The sequence below is a fragment of the Thamnophis elegans genome, chromosome 9, assembly GCF_009769535.1.
Source record: "Thamnophis elegans isolate rThaEle1 chromosome 9, rThaEle1.pri, whole genome shotgun sequence".
NCBI lineage: Eukaryota > Metazoa > Chordata > Lepidosauria > Squamata > Colubridae > Thamnophis > Thamnophis elegans.
The window spans coordinates 42475151-42495604 of record NC_045549.1 but is presented as its reverse complement, the minus strand read 5'-3'; the positions used below and the strand labels follow the sequence as shown (position 1 = coordinate 42495604).

Here is a 20454-nt window from a genome sequence, read left to right as displayed (position 1 = left end):
AGCAGCAAAAAAAAAAAAAGCTTCAGATTTGGGTGTTCAAATGGCAGATTCGATCTTTTTTAAAAACTTCTTCCCTTAGGTATCTCCAATATAATATTGCAACAAGTAGAAGAAGAAATTTATTGAAGTAAAAAGAGTTTTAATTTAAGCCAAAAAAGTTAAAGTGGTAAGGGAAAATAAGGAAAAAAGAGATTCCTTCACCTCAGGCGGAAAAAACAGGAGCGTTACGATCACTCAATCAACAAAAGATTACATGCAAGAGCGAAAAAACTTCCTAAGGCAGTCCAGTGGGGGTTAAGTACGCCGCTTTGTTCTTGCTTAATGGACTAATTAAGCTTATGAAAAGAGTTCCTTAGGGCAATCTTCTAAAAAAAAAGAAAAAAAAACCTCACCAGTAGAAACACTTTCGTTTCATTCTCTCTTCTGTGGAACGGTCTCCAACTGTGTCAGCCAGGGAGGGGGGGCTGGCTGTTTGCCACCGAGTGGAAGCTCTCGGGTCGATCAGGGACTTTGCGATATCCCTGTGACCAGCAAGGTCTTGCCTTCCCAGTTACCGTCTCTTCGGGACGGTTTAGGTCCTACCAGACTGTCCAGGGGCAAAAATGTCATTGATGGATTCAGACAGCTGAATCTAAACAATGTATCATTCCGACGTGGTTCCTCCTCTCCGAGACGCATACTTAACTGCATCCAAAGTGGCATCCACTGAGAACTGCGTGGCTGCCAGCACTTTAGAGATGTCCTGCAACAGTCGTACCTCCGTGGTCGGGGTCCTGTCTCTCAGCTGTTCCAGCCACAACCCTGTAGACCTATTGAAAAAGGATGCAGAAGCGGCTGCCCTAATGGCCCAGGTTATTGCTTGGTATGACTTACGCAAAATGATGTCTGCCTTCTTGTCCTCTGCTTTAAGACAGTTAGCGATGTCTCCCGTGACCACGGCTGAAGCTGAAGCTAGGGTGGCGACTGGGATGTCCACCTCGGGAACCTGGAGAGCTTGGGCAAAGGTAGAGTTAAGATTATAGAACCTCCGCTCATTGCCCCCCGGGTTGGGAAAGTAACCTGGCTTAACCCACTGGGATTTAAGCACCTCCAGGAACATCTCTGGAGTGGGGATCTCCTCCTTCTCCACTGGTGGCCTATGGAAAGGACCCTTCTTGTTACCCCCACTAGAGCTGGGCGTGGTAGTCGCAGCCTGGGATCTGGAGGAGTATCCAGGTCTGCTGTGGCCCTGGCCTTGTGGAGTAAGGAGCTAAATAAGGAGGAGGGGGGAAAGGCCAGCGATATTGGGAGCTTCAGATGCCTGGGCATTCTCATCCTCAGAAAACCCCACCTCCTTCAACTCTCCCTCCTCCAATTCCGAAGCCTCACTGGCAGTGGAGGGAGAGGGAGACCTGGGCCCTCTGGTAGCAGAGGCCCTGGGGCGATCTTGGTGACCCCTGGGCTGGTCCCAGGAAGACCTACTCCTGGAACTCTGGGGCTGCTGATTCATCCCAGAAGCAATCCCCTGGGCTATGGCCCTGGCTAACACCTCCTGGAAGCTTGCTGGAAGCTCAGGCAGGGAAGATTGTAGCTCTGGGGGCTGTAGAGAATCCCTGTGTTCAGGGGATTGAGGTGCCAATAGGTGCCTGGCTGGACTGGGTGCCCTGCGCCCAAAGGGGTCGCTCCTCATCTCAGATGGGTGTGCAGGCGAGAGGGGGAGGGCATAGGGAACTGTGCCCTCTGCCTGAGACCCTAGGGGAATCTGGGGATGCCACCCGGGTCTCTTCCAGGGCCGGAAGCCTGCGGGGGGGGGCGAGATCTGGAAGGGGAAGGGCTGATGGTGACCCTGAACCTTCTAGCGGAGGCCCTGGTGATCTGAACCTCCTTTTCCAAGGTTCCCTTCCTATGGGGCCTGGGGGTGCCTCTCTTGGTGGGGGACCACCCTCTGGTGCCTGGGGGCTCTCTCCTGGAGGTCTCCTCGCCCGGATCCAGGTCCACATGGGCTCTGGGCCTGACACCCCCATTCCTCGCTGCCTCTGCCATTGTACTCACAGTTCCGCCACTCACTGCCTCCCTTCTTCTGGCCAGCCTTGCTTGTAAAGCTCCCTGCCGCCGATCTGCAGCCTGACTGCCGGCGCACCGCTTGGATTGGGCCCTCCCCAGAGAGCCAGCGGAGTTTGGGGCCTTGGAAGCCTCTTCCGGCTTCCACGGTGCTCTTCTGAGCATTCTCGGCGTCTGTAGAGGGAATGCCAGTCACGTGCTCAACCACGTGCTCTGGCAGAGGACCAAGATGGCGGCTGCCGATCTGCGGCCCGATTCCCTGCAGCTTGGGAGCATTGGGGGAAGAATCCGTTGGCTCCCCGTTCCTCCGATGGCCTCCTGGATGTGTGGAGCCTCCAAACGCCCCGTGCGGCCCTTTTTGCCCGCTTACGCGACCATCCGGTCACTGGGGATCGCACTAGCCGGTGGCACGACTGGCTAGCAATGCTGAGCACAGCAAGGAGGGATGAGGTGATCTTCAATATTTCTTCTAAAATCTCTGCAAAAAAACTCTTCAATCCTGTAGGATCCTGAAGGATTAGTAAGAAAAAAGGCTGAAAAATCCTGGAAGAAAATCCTGCAAAAAAAACCCTAGTCATCCTAGGTGAGGGAGAGTCAAGAAAACACTTCTTCTGGGCTGGAGACTGAGGTTAATCTGGGAGGTCAGAAGGAGGATCGGAGGTGTGGCCTCAAGATTTACCTCAGTCTCCAGGGCAAAAGGGCTGGGTTAATACCCATGTTACTCCTCCCACACTTCGCGCTGATCGATGATCTCTGGCGGGCCAGGGATAGGGGTCACCCCTCTATCCTTGTGCTTCTTGACCTTCTCAGTGGCCTTCGATACCATTGACCATGGTATCCTTCTGTGACGGTTGCGAGAGGTGGGGGTGGGAGGCACCGTTTTGCGGTGGTTCTCCTCCTACCTCTTGGACAGGTCGCAGTCGATGCTGGTCGGAGGGCAGAGATCGACCCCAAGGCCCCTCAAGTATGGGGTGCCTCAGGGTTCGGTCCTGTCCCCCCTCCTATTTAACATCTACATGAAGCCGCTGGGTGAGATCATACGCCGGCATGGGATTAAGTATCACCAATATGCAGACGATACGCAGCTGTATCTGTCTGCCCCGTGCCAACTCAGCGAAGCAGTAGAAGTGATGTGCCAGTGCCTGGAGGCTGTTAGGGTCTGGATGGGAGCAAACAAGTTGGCACTCAATCCAGACAAGACCGAGTGGCTTCTGATGTTCCCTCCCAAAGATTGTCCAACTGTTCCATCTCTCAGGCTGGGGGGTGAAATTATACGCCCCTCAGAGAGGGTTTGCAATTTGGGAGTCCTCCTGGACCCACAGCTGACTCTAGAACACCATCTGTCGGCTGTGACCAGGGGGACCTTTGCCCAGGTTCGCCTGGTGCACCAATTGCGACCCTACCTGGATCGGGAGGCCCTTCAGACAGTCACTCACGCCCTTGTGACCTCAAGACTGGATTATTGTAATGCGCTCTACATGGGGCTGCCCTTGAAGTGTGTTCGAAGACTCCAATTAGTCCAGAATGCAGTTGCGCGAGCGATTGTGGGTGCACCAAGGTACACCCACGTTACACCTATCCTCCGCAAGCTGCACTGGCTACCTATTAGTCTCCGAATCTGCTTCAAGGTGCTGGTCGCTACCTATAAAGCCCTACATGGCATCGGACCTGGGTACCTGAGAGACCGCCTCCTGCCGATTACCTCTCTCAGACCAATTAGATCGCACAGGTTGGGTATCCTCCGGATTCCATCTGCCAGCCAATGTCAGCTGGCGACTCCCCGGGGGAGAGCCTTCTCTGTTGCAGCTCCGGCCCTCTGGAACAAGCTCCCTGTTGAGATCCGGATCCTTACTACCCTCCCGGTCTTCCGCAAAGCCACCAAGTCCTGGCTGTTCCAGCAGGCTGGGGGGAGCTGAGAAGCATCTGCCTCCACAGAAATTGTGAATGTTGGTTTTGTTTTTAATATGTTGTCTTTGTCTTGTTCCCCCATTTCCCTTGTCTTTTGTGAGCCGCCCGGAGTCCTCCGGGAGTGGGCGGCATACAAGACAAATAAATAAATAAATAAATAAATAATAATAATAATAATAATAATAATAACTTCACTTCGGAAACAAGACTAAAACTCTCCATTCAGAATTCAACTACAGCAAAGACAGCTACAACCAGCAAGCTTAAAACAAATCTCTTTCATGAACTGATTAAATGGCTTTTCCAAAGTCTTTCTTGTTCGTAGAGCAGAGCTGTTGTAAGGATAAAAAAGTGGTGCATGTGATTTCCTCTGAACATTTGTTCTCTGAAAGAAGTGAGAGCGTGTCCCTCCTCAAGAAGACAATACCCCATTTAGATATACTGGACAATTACCAGGTCCAACCTCCACTTTAGAGTGAAAATCATGGAGAAAGTGTTGTGACTCAGCAGAAGCTTGCTGTGAGTTGTGTCAGGATGCAGGAATAATGAGCAGCTGTTGCTTGTTAGGGTCGTCTTCTGCAGATAAAAGACGGGTGGTGCCACACCTTAGTTGCAGAAGTCAATGTCGTTCGTCGTTCGTGGTTCATCGTTCGTTTGTTCGTGAGTTCAGTTTCGAGATTCAAAGAGGCACTTGGATAAGTGATTTGCTTTCTGTAAACCTGGTTTGCTGTAAGAGCTTTTAGTTTTTGCTTTTGCTGTGTAACTTTTTGCCAGAGACTTTATCTACGTTTATTTTTGGGCTTGCAGCCAGCTTGAGCCAGGACTGATAAAGATATTTCCTTTGAAGTTCTGTCTGACTGTCGTTTGTGAGCGAGCAAAGAGGGGAGTCAGAACAAGAAAGTATCTGCAAGAGGAAGGCAATAGGTTATTTTGATCCACTTCAATCAGGTTTTCAGCTCAATTCATAGCATTCATGTTATATACGATCTATTGTTGGATTTGTGGCAGAGTAGAACTTTTATCCAATTCCTATTCAATATTGAGCAGCTGTTGCTTGTTAGGGTCGTCTTCTGCAGATAAAATACGGATGGTGCCACGCCTTAATTGCAGAAGTCAAAGTTGTTCATCGTTCGTGGTTTATCATTTGTTCATGAGTTCAGTTTCGAGATTCAAAGAGGCACTTGGATAAGTGATTTGCTTTCTGTAAACCTGATTCAAAGAGGCACTTGGATAAGTGATTTGCTTTCTGTAAACCTGGTTTGCTATAAGAGCTTCTAGTTTTTGCTTTTGCTGTGTAACTTTTTGCCAGAGACTTTATCCATGTTTATTTCTGGGCTCGCAGCCAGCTTGAGCCAGGACTGATAAAGATATTTCCTTTGAAGTTCCGTCTGACTGTCGTTTGTGAGTGAGCGTAGAGGGGGGTCAGAACAGATTGACTTCTGTCCAGACAAACCTCCATTTAATTAATTATGGAGCAATTACATGCTGAAAATACGCAACTGGCTCAACAGATGGCCGTACTTACGGACCAAATGGCTCAAATGCAGAGGTTGGTTCACCCCCTTCAGCCACGGAGGAAGTGCCCAGTAGCTATGCTGGATAAATTTGAACCAGGCCATGTTTGCTGCATTCTTGGGACAATGCCAGATGTTTATTAGCCTGAGGGCAGAGGACTTTCCTACCGACCGGACGAAGGTGGGATTTCTTATTAGCTTGCTCTCAGGCACAGCTGCCCATTGGGCCACACCCTTGCTCAGTCAGTCTAGGCCACTTGTTGGATGACTTCCAAGGTTTCTGTCAGCATTTTTGGTTGATGTTCGAGAATCCCATCAAGGGGGAAACAGCAACTAGACGACTGAAATCATTGCGGCAGGGTCGTGGATCCTTGCAAGAGTACGTAAGCAAATTCCGGCTGCTGAGTCAGGATTCAGCGTGGAATGAACCAGCGCTTATGGACACCTTCCAGGATGGCCTGTCTGATGAATTAGAGGATGAGCTGGCGAGGGTGGACAGGCCACTGACGTTCGACACGTTGGTCCACTTGTGCCTCGGGATAGACGCCCAGCTGCAGAGGCAAAGGTCTCGCCGTGCATTCCAGGAGACCACCCACATGCCGGTTCATCAAGAGACTGCAGTGGACTGGGATGAGCCCATGGAGTTGGGTGCTGTCAGACCTCGAGTGTCACGTACAGAGATGGACAGACAACGTGCTGAGGGATTGTGCTTCTATTGTGGGGATCTTGGATACCTGGCGGGGAGTTGCCCCAAGAAGAATAGAAGGGTTGCACGGACTGCAGCCATCCCTCAGCAACAAACTATCATGTCAGACAACCAGCACGTTTGTGCGGCTGTGATACCCCGTTCGCACAATGTAGCGTGCATTCGTGGGGTGTGGAATCCCAGGGCGGATGCCCTGCCTATGAAATCGGAGAACTCTGACCCTGCGGACTCGCTTCCACCTCGGACTGTTCTACCCGTTGCATCCTGCGCTGCAGTTTATCATCCCATGAGCATACAGTCTCTGATACGGGATGCACAGCAGGGTGATGAATGGGTGGAGCAACGAAAGGCGGAAGTAGGGCTGGCTTCCCCGTGGACTTTGGAAGGGGATCTTTTGAAGTATCGGGGCCAGCTCTATGTTCCCGCAGGGCACATCCGTAGACGGGTGCTCTCTCAGGTTCATGGCGCTTCTGCATCAAGACATTGGGGTTTTTTCCGGACATTGCGCCTGGCATCCCGTCAGTTTTGGTGGCCCCATTTAAGAAATGACATGCGGAAGTGCATGGAGTCATGTGTCCAGTGCCAATGGGCCAGGTCTGCGAGGAGGGCTTCACCAAGATTCCAGCCCTTGCCGAACCCGGTCCCCGCAGCACAGGACTTCATGTCTAGGTTCCCGGTGGGGTACCAGTGTCTTGGACTGTGTTCCGTAGAGGCCGTCACCAACCCTTCTGGGCCGCACCCCGAGCGTCAGAACCGGGGGAAGGGCCCTGCGGTGGGGGATAGTGTTGTGACCTGGCTGGTTAGGGCTCGGCTGAAGCTATTAGACCTGCCGCCAGACTCCGACAGTATGGGGGCTGGTGGGTCGGCCTTGGAGAGGGTGGAGAACTCTGGACAGGGTGTTAGGGCTTGGCCGGAGCTGTTAGAGCTGCCGCCAGTCTCCAACAGCATGGGGGTTGGTGGGTCGGCCTTGGAGAGGGTGGAGGACCCTGGACGGGGTGTCGACGCTGCGCAGGGCGGAAGAAGACATGGTGGCCACTGGATACCTGGGGAGCATTGGATCAAGGGGAAGGTTCCTGCAGGTATTTGGGAAGCACGAAGGAGGAAACACCAGAGATGAGTGCGGGCCATCTTATGGACAATCCATTCCAACCGCATCCAGACCATCGGAACCCAGGGAAAGGGCCCTGCGGTGGGGGATAGTGTTGTGACTCAGCAGAAGCTTGCTGTGAGTTGCGTCGGGAGGCAGGAATAATGAGCAGCTGTTGCTCATTAGGGTCGTCTTCTGCAGATAAAAGACGGGTGGTGCCACACCTTAGTTGCAGAAGTCAATGTCGTTCGTCGTTCGTGGTTCATCGTTTGTTTGTTCGTGAGTTCAGTTTCGAGATTCAAAGAGGCACTTGGATAAGTGATTTGCTTTCTGTAAACCTGGTTTGCTGTAAGAGCTTTTAGTTTTTGCTTTTGCTGTGTAACTTTTTGCCACAGACTTTATCTACGTTTATTTTTGGGCTTGCAGCCAGCTTGAGCCAGGACTGATAAAGATATTTCCTTTGAAGTTCTGTCTGACTGTCGTTTGTGAGCGAGCAAAGAGGGGAGTCAGAACAAGAAAGTATCTGCAAGAGGAAGGCAATAGGTTATTTTGATCCACTTCAATCAGGTTTTCAGCTCAATTCATAGCATTCATGTTATATACGATCTATTGTTGGATTTGTGGCAGAGTAGAACTTTTATCCAGTTCCTATTCAATATTTATATGAAATTGCTGGGTGATATCATCCAGGGGCATAGGGACAGGTTTCATCAGCATGCTGATAAAGACCGTTGGCTTACCTGAACGGTCGTTCTCGGGGCACTGCGAAGAGAGCCCAAATGCTGGGTTAACACAGCCTATCTGCCCTTGGACTGAGTGATGTTTTTCTTGACCACGCCTCCCTTTGCCTGCACATGCTCAATTCGAAAACGAAGGAACCGTCCTGTAATCAATTACAGTCAATACAGCCACATCGTTCAAAATACAAACACCCGGGTGGGTTTGGGCTCTCTTCGCAGTGCCCCGAGAACGACCGTTCAGGTAAGCCAACGGTCTTTCTCCAGTGCACTGCTCAGAGAGCCCAAATGCTGGGATATGCCCAAGCTATTGAGTCCCAGGGTGGGGAAGCGCCGAAGCCTCTGGCATTTCAGCCACTCTTTGTAATACTCTTCTGCCAAAGGAGGCTTCGGCTGAGGCAAAGGTGTCAATCTTATAGTTTCTAATAAAGGCCGTGGGGGAAGCCCAGGTGGCCGCTCTACAAATGTCTAGGATAGAGGCCTGGGTTGCCCAGCCTGCAGACGTTGCAGCGCTCCTGGTGGAGTGAGCGGTGATTCGTCTCGGAGCCGTCTTGCCCTGGTGCTCATATGCCAGTTTGATGCAAGCACGTAGCCAACGTCCCACAGTGTGAGAGGAGACCTTGCGGCCCAGGGACGCAGGGAGGAAGGAGACAAAGAAAGCCTCTGACCGGCGGTAGTCCTTTGTTCTCTTTACATACGTGCGCACGGCCCGTCTCACGTCCAGCTTGTGCCACTCACGCTCCTTAGGGTGAGAAGGATGGGGACAGAAGTTGGGCAAAATAAGTTCTTGAGTCCTGTGAAACAGGGAGTTAATTTTCGGAGCAAATGACGGATCAAGTCTCAATATTACTCTGTCCGGGTGAACTACGCACAAATCCTCCCTGACAGAGAGCGCAGCAAGCTCGGCTACCCTGCGAGCGGATGTAATGGCCACCAGGAAAGCGGTTTTGATGGTGAGGTAGCGCAGACTGGTCTTTTTCAAAGGCTCAAATGGGGCTTTGGTCAGGGCCTTAAGCACAAATGGAAGATCCCATGACGGATACCGGTGAACAGTTGGAGGGCTGATGTTCGCTGCTCCCTTGAGAAAGCTCTTGATCTGGGGGAGCTGACTCAGCGAGCGAGAGGAGCCCTTTGCCAGGATGGTAGACAACGCTGCAACCTGGCGTCTGAGGGTGCTGACTGCAAGGCCCTTATCCAGACCCTCTTGCAAAAAGTCTAGGGTCTGGGGGATCGAGGCTGAGGAGGCCTCTATGTTCCTAGTCTTGCACCACCGTGAGAAGGCGGCCCAGGTGGCATCGTAGATTCTAGTCATAGAGGGCTTCCTGGACGCTTGGATTGTTCGAATGACCTGGTCAGAGAATTTTTGCTTTCTCAGGAGCTCCCCTTCAAGTGCCAAACGGCTAGCTGCAGCCACTGGGGCTCCGGATGGGTGATGGCCCCCTGGCTGAGGGCAATCTTGTCCCGGGGGATTCTCCAAGGTCTTTGAACTGAGAGGCTGACCAGGTCTGCGTACCAGGGCCTTCTGGGCCAGAAGGGAGCCACCAGAATGAGGTCTGCCTTTTCGGTCAGGAGCTTGTTCACCACTTGAGGGATGAGCGGAAGTGGAGGGAAGGCATACAGAAGTCCCTGAGGCCACGCTGACCTCAGAGCATTGGTTCCCTCCGCCTGGGGCGAGTGGTAGCGACTGAAGAAGCGTGGGAGCTGTGTGTTGTTGTGTGTGGCAAACAGGTCTACCTGTGGCTTGCCGAACCTCCTCACGATCTGCTGGAACAGGTCCGGGTGCAGGCGCCACTCCGAGTGGTCGATGCGTTGGCGGCTCAGCCAGTCTGCTTCCCGGTTGCTTACGCCGGAGATGTGATCTGCACTGAGAGAAGCCAGATGACGTTCCGCCCACCTGCCCAGCGCTTCTGCCTCGAGCATGAGGGCCTTTGATCGAGTGCCCCCTTGCCGGTTTATGTGCGCTTTTGTCGCCACATTGTCTGTCATCAACAGTACATGAGCCCCTCTTACTAGAGATGCGAACTTTCTCAGCGCTAGGCGAGCTGCCCTCAGTTCCAGCCAATTGATGCTGTGGGCGGCCTCCCTCTGAGTCCATCGGCCTTGGGCTAGGTGGCCCTGACAGTGGGCGCCCCACCCCAGGAGGCTGGCATCCGTGGTGACAACTAGTCTCTCCGGCTCCTTGAACAGGCAGCCCTTCCTGACTGCCTTGGACCTCCACCATGCCAGAGACCGGATCACCTTTCGTGGGAGCCGAACCCGCCTGAGTGAGTTGCTGTTCCTGGCCCTCTGCACTGGCAGCAGAAACCACTGCAGCTCCCTGGCGTGAAGGCGAGCCCAGGGAACCACCCCCAGGCATGAGATCATTATCCCTAGGAGCTGGGACAGCTGAATGATGGGTACCGACCTGGCAAGGCTGCAGTGCTTCACTCTGCGTCTCAGGTTCGACAGCCGGTCTGGCGAAAGAAATACCTGGCAGGAGGTGGAGTTGATGACCGCGCCCAGGTGCTGTATACAGGTGGATGGTCGGAACTGGCTCTTCTCCATGTTGACAGAGAAGCCATGGTACTGCAGGGTCTGCACAGTTAGAGAAACATCGCGGTGTGCCTGCTTGGTGGTGAGAGAGTGAATGATTATGTCGTCTAAATAACATTCCAGACGAACTGGATGGTTGCGGAGATGAGCCGCTAGCACTGCCAGAATTTTGGTGAATGTTCTGGGCGCAGATGATAGCCCGAAGGGAAGAGCCCTGTACTGGAAATGCTTCCCTTCTGCGTAGAACCTCAGGAACCGCCTGTGGGCCACATGGATGGGGACATGCAGGTAGGCCTCTTTGAGATCTATTGATGTCAATAGGTCCCCCTCCCTCACACAGCCCAGGATGGAGTGGAGTGACTGCATCTTGAACCTCTTGTAAGCCAGATGCTGATTTAGGCTCTTGAGGTCCAAGATGGCCCTCCACCCCCCTGAACTTTTGGGCACTAGGAAGAGGATCGAATAGAAGCCCCTCCCCTGCTGATCCTTGGGGACTGGCTCTATCGCCTCTATCTCTAGGAGATGGCAGATTTCTGCCCTCATGCGTTCCCTCTTTTCTGGGTTCCTGGGGGTAGGACAGCGGATAAACTTTCTTTGGGGAAAGGATAGGAAGTCCAGGAGAAGGCCCTTGCGAATGGTGTTGAGGACCCACTTGTCCGATGTTATCTCCTCCCACCTGTCGGCATACAGCCGTAGCCGACCCCCGATGGGGGGATCCCTGTGACCGTCACTTTCCCTTACGAAAGGGCCGGGATCCACCACTGTTGTTTCCTCCTCCTCGGAATGGTCTCCGAAAGGAAGACTGGGATTGGTTGGCACGAGCCCCGAAGGATCTGTCTTGGTGCCTATCCCCCCCTGCCTGAAAGGGCCTCTGATAGGAGGAAGGGTGAGAAGATTGCCCTGTTTCCTGGCTCCTGTAGGGTCTCTTACGAAAGGACCCCGCCCCTTTCCGGTCACCCCTTTTAAAGGTTGCCGGAAGGATCTTGCGTTTGTCCTTGGTTTCGGTGACAAACTTGTCCAGGGCCTCTCCAAACAGAAAGCCCCCTTTAAATGGGGCCGATGCCAGCTTCCATTTAGCCTTCATTTCGGCCTGCCAGTGCCTGAGCCATAGGAGGCGGCGGGAGGTGATATTGGAAGCTAGAGCTCTGGAAGAGAATTTTGCTGCTGTCAAGGTGGCATCCGCCGAATACTCGACAGCGGTAATAATCTTGGTTAGCTCATGGCGCCACCTAGATTTCCTGGGCGGGGGTCTGGACCTGAGTTGGCGCAGCCAGAATAGGGTGGCCCTAATAAAAAAGGAGGCAGAGGTGGATGCCTTGATGGCCCAGGCAGACGCCATGTGTGTTTTCTGACATGCCTTTTCCGACCTCTTATCTTCTGCCTTAAGTCCCTCTAGGAGCTCAGCTGGCAGGTTGGAATTGGAAGTCAGAGACACGACTGGGGCATCTACTTCTGGGAATTTGAGGATTTCCTCCATTTTATCTTCTACTGCATATAGAGTTCTATCCCCCCCACTGGGGTTGGTCAGGGTGCCTGGCTGTAGCCACTGGCGCCGTACCGCGTCCATAAATAGGTCTGGCACAGGAATAACCTCGGGAGTTTCTACTGTCTCTTTGAACAACCCATGCTTAAGATCCTTGGAAGTGGAAGCCTGAGAGGCCTCAGGCCTGGAGGTGGGGCCTAACTCTGTGGCCGTCATGGCTTTGTGCAAGATAGACTTGAATAATGACGGTTGAAATAGGCCAGAGAATTTTGGCTTGTCAGGGGTGGGGTTTTCGTCTTCGGAAAGGGCGAAAATCTCCCCTTCTTCCTGCTCAGAACTTGATAACCCAGAGTGAGAGGGGCTTGAAGATGGGGAGGAGGATACAGGCTCCTTAGAGGTGGAGGCCCGAGGTTTGCGTTTCTCCTTTGGGGCCTTGCCCTTGCGAGAGCCCTTGCGCTTAATGCCTTCAGCTATCCCTTGGGAGATGGCTAAGGCAATTACCTCCCTCATTTCATCCGAGAGAGCAGGACTTTTCCCCCTTTTTTTCTTTTGCTTACTGGTCCTGCGCTGGCTAGGCCTGCCTGAGCTGGATCCACCCTTCCCAAAGGGGGAATTCTGGACAGAATCTCGTTCCTCTCCGATGGAGGAGCTAGGGGAGTCGGGGTACCCCCAAGATGCTTCAGGAGATGGATCCCTGGATGCATAGTTATCCCCAGACAAGAATTCACTGTCCCCGGGGGATTGGGCCTCACGATCGGGGGAAGCTGACTCCCTGCTGCGACGGTCTGGGCTAGGTTCTGGCTGAAGGGGCCTTGAAACCTCCCTGGGATCCACTGTGGCTCTTGGAGAAGACCTTTCAAGTGAGCCTTTGTGCCCTTTGCCTTTATTTACAGAGGGATCCAGCTTGCAGCGCTTGCTGGAGGGCCCCACCTGATCCCCTAAGGCCTCCCTGCATTCCTCAGCCATTTCAGGTCCCCACGAGGCCTGGGAGATAGCTGGAGTTGGGATGGGCACGCGCTGGTCCAAAAGCGCTGGCAGAATCTCCAGGAGGGAAGGGCCGCCTTGGGGTCGGATTTCCTTCCTCCCACCGCCCTCGGTTCCCCGAGACTTAGCTTATTTTCCGGAGGGAGAGACTAGCTGGCTTCCCAGACTAGCCCCCAGCCTCCCCGCGGCGTTCTGCAGTCGTTGAGGGCTCGCTGAGGCTCCGTTGGCTGGCTGGGCTCTTCTTGCTGCCTTGTTCCTAGCACGCTCTGAGCTCTGCCGCTGTGCCCAGTGAGTCGGAGCAATCCAAAATGGCAGGGGTGCGCACGCAGCCGCTTCCCGCTCTTTCCAGCCCTGAAAGGCGCGCGAAGGCTCCAGCCGTCGCTGCTGTTGCCGGGCAAAATGGAGCAGGCGAGGGAATCCTAGCAATCCGGCTCACCTGCTTTAGAGCCTTCTCAGAGCCTTGCTGGACTTTTCCTCCCCCTGGGACGCCCCTGTTCCAACAGGGAACTTGGTTTATCCCACTAATTGCTCCCTTGCTAGCCAGCCCCCGCTGTGCAAGCCTTTTCAACCCCCTGCAGTGCTTGCAATTAGCAACAGCAGGGAAAACCTGGCAGCCCTTCTCTTAAAGCGACGGAAGCCTCACTAGAGGCAAATAGACAGACCTGATGTAGAAGCGTGATTTCCTCTATCTGAGAATTTAAACGTGGTCCAAATTGGGAAACTTTTTCCAGCCTTTCTGCTCTTAGACTGGAGCTCTCCCAAAACAGCCCTAACTCGGGCGGACTGAGTTTTCGAATTGAGCATGTGCAGGCAAAGGGAGGCGTGGTCAAGAAAAACATCACTCAGTCCAAGGGCAGATAGGCTGTGCTAACCCAGCATTTGGGCTCTCTGAGCAGTGCACTGGAGAATACCCAATTATGCATTTCAATTTTTGGTCAAATGGATCATGCAGTGGAAGTTGAGATGTCCAAAGACTGCCTGGGTTTACATAGAGAGAATGCCAGTGTACCAGTAAGGCAGAGGAACTTTGGATTCAGAGATCTACAGAAACTAATGAACAGAATTGTATTTTCCTGGCAGTGCTAGTTCACAATTTGAGGAGCTTTTTGGAGTCACAGCTCCTGCTCAAGAAGCAGAGAACTGTCACCATGAGGATTTACAGTTCCATCTTGTGTACCATCTGTAATCATTCCTGAGAGGTGTGGTATTATTGTCACTCACACTTTAGTTACTTCTTGAGTATATTATTGCAATGCATACTACTTTGAGGACTACATTTAAGGAACATTTAGAAGCTACAGATGGTCCAAGACATAGTGGCTTGTATAGTTATAAATACCCTTCAAGGCTCCTACTTAAAAACTCCTCGAGAGCCACTGATTGCCATTTTGTTTCTAGAGGTAATTCAACATACTGATTTTTACTTTCCAAGTCCTTCATAATGGGGGTAACTATAGACCATCTTCTCAGAGCCTACCTAATAAGTTTCTATAAGGTGGCTCACTGTATATTTCCTCAGATATACCTCAGAGATGTAACCTTTAGGGAACATAAAAGATAGAGAAGGTAATCTTTATTTTTACTCTTTCTGTGTGTATACTGGCACACTTTAAAATAAAATTTTGATGCCTGTTTTCAAAAGAATATCTGTGTGGGTGTATAATCCCATACATATACAGACACAAATATATACATATGCTGTGTGTACACAGTGGGTTCCTGCTGTTCGCACCTCTTTGGGTGTACTGGTTCCAGAAATTTGCCGTACTTTTGCATACCCATTCCATGGAGGCGTGGCCACACCCCCATACCGCTCCCCTGCCCTGCAGCCCATTTGAAGGCGCTTCTCAAAGAGAAGGAAGTGAGGGCGGGGCTTCTTCAGAGAACCCAAGGCAAGAGCAACGATGAAGCCCTCTCTGAAGCAGCTGGAAAAGGTAAGTGTGGGTCGGAAGGAGGGGGAGGAATTCAAACTTCCTCCTCCTGGTGCTGTGCGGGGCTTTGGGCAAAGGCTGGAGGGAAGAACCTGGCTCCCTCGTGCTCCCTCCCCAAGTGTAATTTGATTGCAGGCGGAGCCACATTGTCTTTTCAAACCTGTAATCAGTGAAGCTGGGCTGGATTTTTACATAGCGGATCCAAACCTTCCGGGACTGGGGGAAAGTGTGTGTGCTACAGCCTGGCTTCCTGCCTCCTCCTGTGGTCTCCTCAGTGCTCGCTCATGCTCTCCCTCCCCAAGTGTAGTACTTCCTCCCCAGGCCCCCATCCATTTCTCCCATACACACATACAGCTGGATAAAGCTATGTAAAAATCCAGCCCAGCTTCACTAATTACAAGTTTGACAAGGCAACGTTGCTCCGCCTGCAATCAAACTATACTTGGGCAGGGAGAGCACAAGCGAGCACTGAGGAGACAACAGAAGGAGGCAAGAAGCCAGGCAAAGTGCTATGCTGTAGCACACACACTTTCCCCCAGCCCCTTTCTTTCTGAAGGCTCGGATCGGCTCCCCTCCAACTTCTCTGCCTCTCTTCTCACCCCAGCCTGCCAGCAGGAGGTGAGTGGGTGGGCTTTAGTGCATTCCAGGCATTTCTTACCCAGACAGCAGGCTGCATTTGTACTGGGGAAGATGTTTGGGGAAAGGTTATGATTCCTGGTTTTATAGGATTACAATTACAATGGATAATGTTCTTTTAATTTGATTTATATTATTTAGTTTTTAATCTCAATTACATAACCAGGAGCTATGCAATCAACTGACTCGAGCAGCTCTGTAAATAATAATCAATTATTGAAATGCTTTTATCCACAAATACTATAGAACATTGGAGTAGAAAAAAAGAGAAAATTAAGTTTATCTTTAAATATGGCCTGTTTTGCTACTAAGCGTAACAATGCAGATTAATGTCAAGTACTATAATAAAGCATATCAATATAGCTATCTATAGTTATTTACATACATACATACATACATACATACATACATACATACATACATACATACATTATCCAGTTTAGATACATTATGCAAAGACCCATCTCTCTAAAAACCCTCTAATGCTAGGAAGTTTAAAAAAAAACCTAGGAGACAAACCAGCAGCAAAGTGGATGGACTTAAGTTACAGTACCGTATTTTTCGGAATATAAGACGCACCTTTTTTCCTCTAAAAAGAGGCTGAAAATCTGGATGTGTCATACAATGAATACAGCATTTTTTGCCTCCTGAAGCCCTGCCCCTTTATCAAAATGGCCATGCATAGCCTTATGGAGGCTTTCTGACAGCTCCTGAGCCCTGGAGAGGGCAGAAATGAGCAGAAAATGGGCCGTTTTTTGTCCCCCAGCCTCCATAAGGCTATGCATGCTTTTTTTTTTTTTACAAAAAACGGCCAGTTTTCGTGAAAAACTGGTCATTTTTGCTCTTTTTTGTCCCGTTCCACCCCCCAGGAACACTCTGCAAGCCCCTCCCCCCAAAAGGCTATTCATGCCTTTTATTTGAAAAAAACCGGGCCCGTTTTTGCAAAAACCGGGCCGTTTGGGGGAGGTTTGCAGAGTGCAAAACCTTTTTTTTTCCTTTTGGAAAGCTGTTTAGTTAAGAGTGTTTTATGAGTTTTAGGCACTACAGGTTGTCAGCGATTTCCTTCTACAGCACATGGATAAATACACCTGGAAACATCTACCTACTTATCTACTCTCTCTGTTGCTCTCCCTACCTACCTACTGTATTTCTCTCTCTCTTTCCCTTTATCTACCTACCTACCTACTCTCTCTCTCCCTATCTACCTACTATATTTCTCGATCCCCTTCTATCTACTTATATATCTACCTACCTACTCTCTCTCCCATCTACTGTATTTCTCTCTATTTTCCTCTCTCTATCCCTCTACCTAGCTACCTACCTACTCTCTCTCCCTATCTACTGTATTTCTCTATCGCTCTCTATTTCTCTCTATCTCTCTACCTATCTCCTATCTACTGTATTTCTATTTTTCTCTATCCTTCTACTTAGCAACCTACCTACTCTCTCTCCCTATCTACTGTATTTCTATCTCTCTCTTTCTCTATCCCTCTACCTACCTACCTATCTACACTCTCTCCCTCCCTACTATATTTCTCTATTTCTCTCTCTATCCCTTTATCTACCTACCAACCTACCTATTCTCTCTCTCGCTACCTATCTACTGTTTTTCTCTCTATCTCTATTTTTCTCTCTATCCATCTACCTACCTACCTATCTACACTCTCTCCCTACCTACCTACCTACCTACTGTATTTCTATCTCTCTCTCTATTTCTCTCTCTCTATCCCTTTATCTACCTACCTAACTCTCTCTCTCTCCCTACCTATCTATTGTATTTCTCTCTTTCTCTCCCTCTCTCTCCATCTACCTACCTACTTTTTTAAAAAAATTGCCTCTTCAAAACCTGGGAGCGTCTTATACTCCGGTGAGTCTTATAATCCGAAAAATATGGTACACATCAGCAACCCACCATACTGATTCCCATTTTTTTTATAAAATGGATTCAAAATGTTCATTTTTACTTTCAAATCCCTCCATCGTTCATGGTCTGGATATCTACAGACTATCTTCTCTTGGTAACATCAGCCTGCCTAATCAGTTGGCAAACTTGAAAGAACAGGTTAGGGACAGATTATCATAGAGAATGTAGTAGTTGCTAAAGATCAAAAACACCTTGATGATGTATGTATCTATGTATACATACACACAGATACATAATATTAACTGATTAGCAAATAGCGTAGTAACTAGTGGTAAATGTGTTTTCCTTGAATTTGTTACTTCACTTTATTTAGAAAGCTTAAAAGGAAACCGTGGACGACGACAATGATGGCGAACCTTTTTGACACCAAGTGCTGAAACTGGAACATGCAGGCATGCGCGTGTGCACGCATACACCAGAGCCCCAGAAGCTCAAAAAGCAGCTGGCCAGTGCACATGCACGCACCAGCAAGAGGCTCTTTGGGTTTTTGGCACGCGTGCATGTGCGCTGGCCAGCTGCTCTTCGGATTTCCGGGGCTCCATCACATGCAAAGATTAGCTGGCCAACATCCATGCACACGCCAGAAAGCTGAAGAGCAGTTGGCAACAGCGCACATGGCCAGAGAGAGGGCTCTGCATTCCACCTGTCATGCGTGCTATAGATTTGCCATCATGGGACTAGGACATACATAAACACAAATAATGTGGTTTTGACTGCAAAATATCTAGTGCTTCAGAAGGATTGAGCAGGTTGCTGTGGTCTGCCGCCTGTTTTACCTGTAAATGACTTTATCCATTTTAATCGCAATAATACGTGCGTGAACAACCACTTTAAACTCAATGTAAATCGTTCTAAACTTGTTGACTTCTGTGGACTTTATACTTAAGTGGTCAGCAGAGGGGGTATGCATAAGTGCACCAACATGTCTATCGTCCCTGTCATTTTATTTTTATTCTTTTATTCTTATTCTCATTTTTGCTTACAAATTCCAATAAATAAATAACATAAAACCTGTTAAAAGGGGTCGTTGTCTCAGACTGGGATTATAGATGATGAAGCCCATTTAAACTTACTCCAATTAATTTCTAGACTTACTCCAGTCTTACACATGATTATTGTGCATTATAATAAAACCACAGGGCTGTGATTTTGAATACATAACATTATTAGTTTAAGCTTCTCCTGCAGTCTAATTCTGAAGTGAAATGAATGGAATGATTATTTTGGACAGTCATTTACCAGTTTCTAATTCTGATAGGGAACAAAACTAGAAGATGGGAATAGGGATCCAGAATGTTATTATATAATGGATCATAATCTACTACAAATATGAAATTAATATTAATATAAAACTAATCAATTTCTTCAAATAATTCAATAGAATACTAGATCTGCAAAGGCAAGAGGTCCTTTCCAGCAGCACAAACATCTTATTTTCTCAATAGTCTACCCCCAGGTTTTAAAAAGTCAGTAGATAATTGGGAATGAGAAATACTGTTCAGTATGAAGACAGTGATAAAACAAATGCATACTTTTAAAATACTAAGAGAGCTAATGTTATATATTTATACTCTTTCTTAAGTTTGATAGTATACACACAGATACTGTATGATTCCTAATTATGTACTAACAATGTCAAGACAGTTTTCTGAACACTTTAATTCTGCCATGGCAAGTTATAAAGAAATGACCATGAAAATAATCCATAGGAAACACTGTACTTATTAAAATTAGATCCTAGTAAGATTATAATTTATATCTTGCATCTGAGATAATAAGCACGTATACATATTAAAAGTTTTAACTGCATAAATATAAATGTTATATTGTATGATAGCCACCTTCTACTTTTGAGCTACTAATAATGGTATGATAACAGTGAATGGTTGTAAAATGGAAATCAGCTTTTCCCAATGTGTTGACTCTGGAAATTATGGAAACTGAAGCCCAGCACGAAGTTAAGTTTTGCCAATAGAGAATTCTCAAACATTAAGAATTAACATTAGGTTCAAGATTCCACAACGCAGCACTAAAGCCAATACACCTGTTAAGAATGATGTAATGAGGGAAGTAATATCTTTCCATTAAGCAAGGACTTTTGAAAACCCTACCCTTTACACATATACTCTACACCTCAACAAGAGCAATAGAAAGAGTGACAAAGAGGTTACCTCTCCAAAGATGTAAGAATACTTTTTTCTCTATTACAAAGTCAGTTACTCACACCCACTTCCCGCATTTCTACATTCCCTTCTTTGTGCACATAAACATAAGGTTAAAAGGAAACCCAGCCTTAAGAAACCAGAAAGGTATGCAGCGGATGGCAGCCTTTGAGGCACAGATTCTTAGCAAAAGCACACACACCGCTGGCAGACAAAGCGCCCGCCTGCTAGGACGAGGCTCTAAGCAGCCTCTCCAGCTCACCTCCCAGCCAATTATTGAAGATATTCTGCAGCAAAGTGAAAGGAACGCAGAAGAAAGCAATGAGCAAGTCGCTGAGAGCCAGCGAACAGATGAAGATGTTGGTGACGGTCCGCATGGCTTTGCGGCGGGTCACCACGTAGAGCACCAGGCAGTTCCCAAAGAGCGCCAGGCCGAAGATGGCCGCGCAAGTGAGCACGAAGGCCAGCTTGGCGCGCTCAGGTAACTCCGGGATGTAGACCAGAGGCTGGAGCCCATAGAGCGCGATGAACTGCTCGCGGGTTATGTTGTTGTTGCGCAAGAGCTGCGCGAACTGTTCCGGCGTAATATTCAGGGATCGCATAGTTCAGGATCGAGCTTCTGTCTTCCCTCGCTCTTCGGACATGGCAGGCGTCGTCGGGGTTGTTTTGTTTTGTTTAAACTCGAAGGATAAGAACTAGAGTCTCCTTCAATTAAGAGCCCACCTTTTTCTTAGACTGGGTGAAGAGATCCTGGGCGAGGTCCTCGAAAGAGCCGCCTTAAAGTTCGAGCGTCTCGCTGCAGAATAAAGT

The 20454-nt window shown here is 49.4% G+C and overlaps 1 protein-coding gene across 1 annotated transcript in view; it reads right to left on the bottom strand.

Moving 5' to 3' along the window:
• Positions 1–20246, bottom strand: part of QRFPR (pyroglutamylated RFamide peptide receptor) — a 55935-nt gene extending 35689 nt beyond the window's left edge. Inside the window, exon 1 of the mRNA XM_032224265.1 lies at positions 19907–20246. Within this exon, the coding sequence (XP_032080156.1) occupies positions 19907–20246 (340 nt within the window). The remainder of the gene's footprint in view (positions 1–19906) is intronic.
• Positions 20247–20454: the final 208 nt, after the last annotated feature.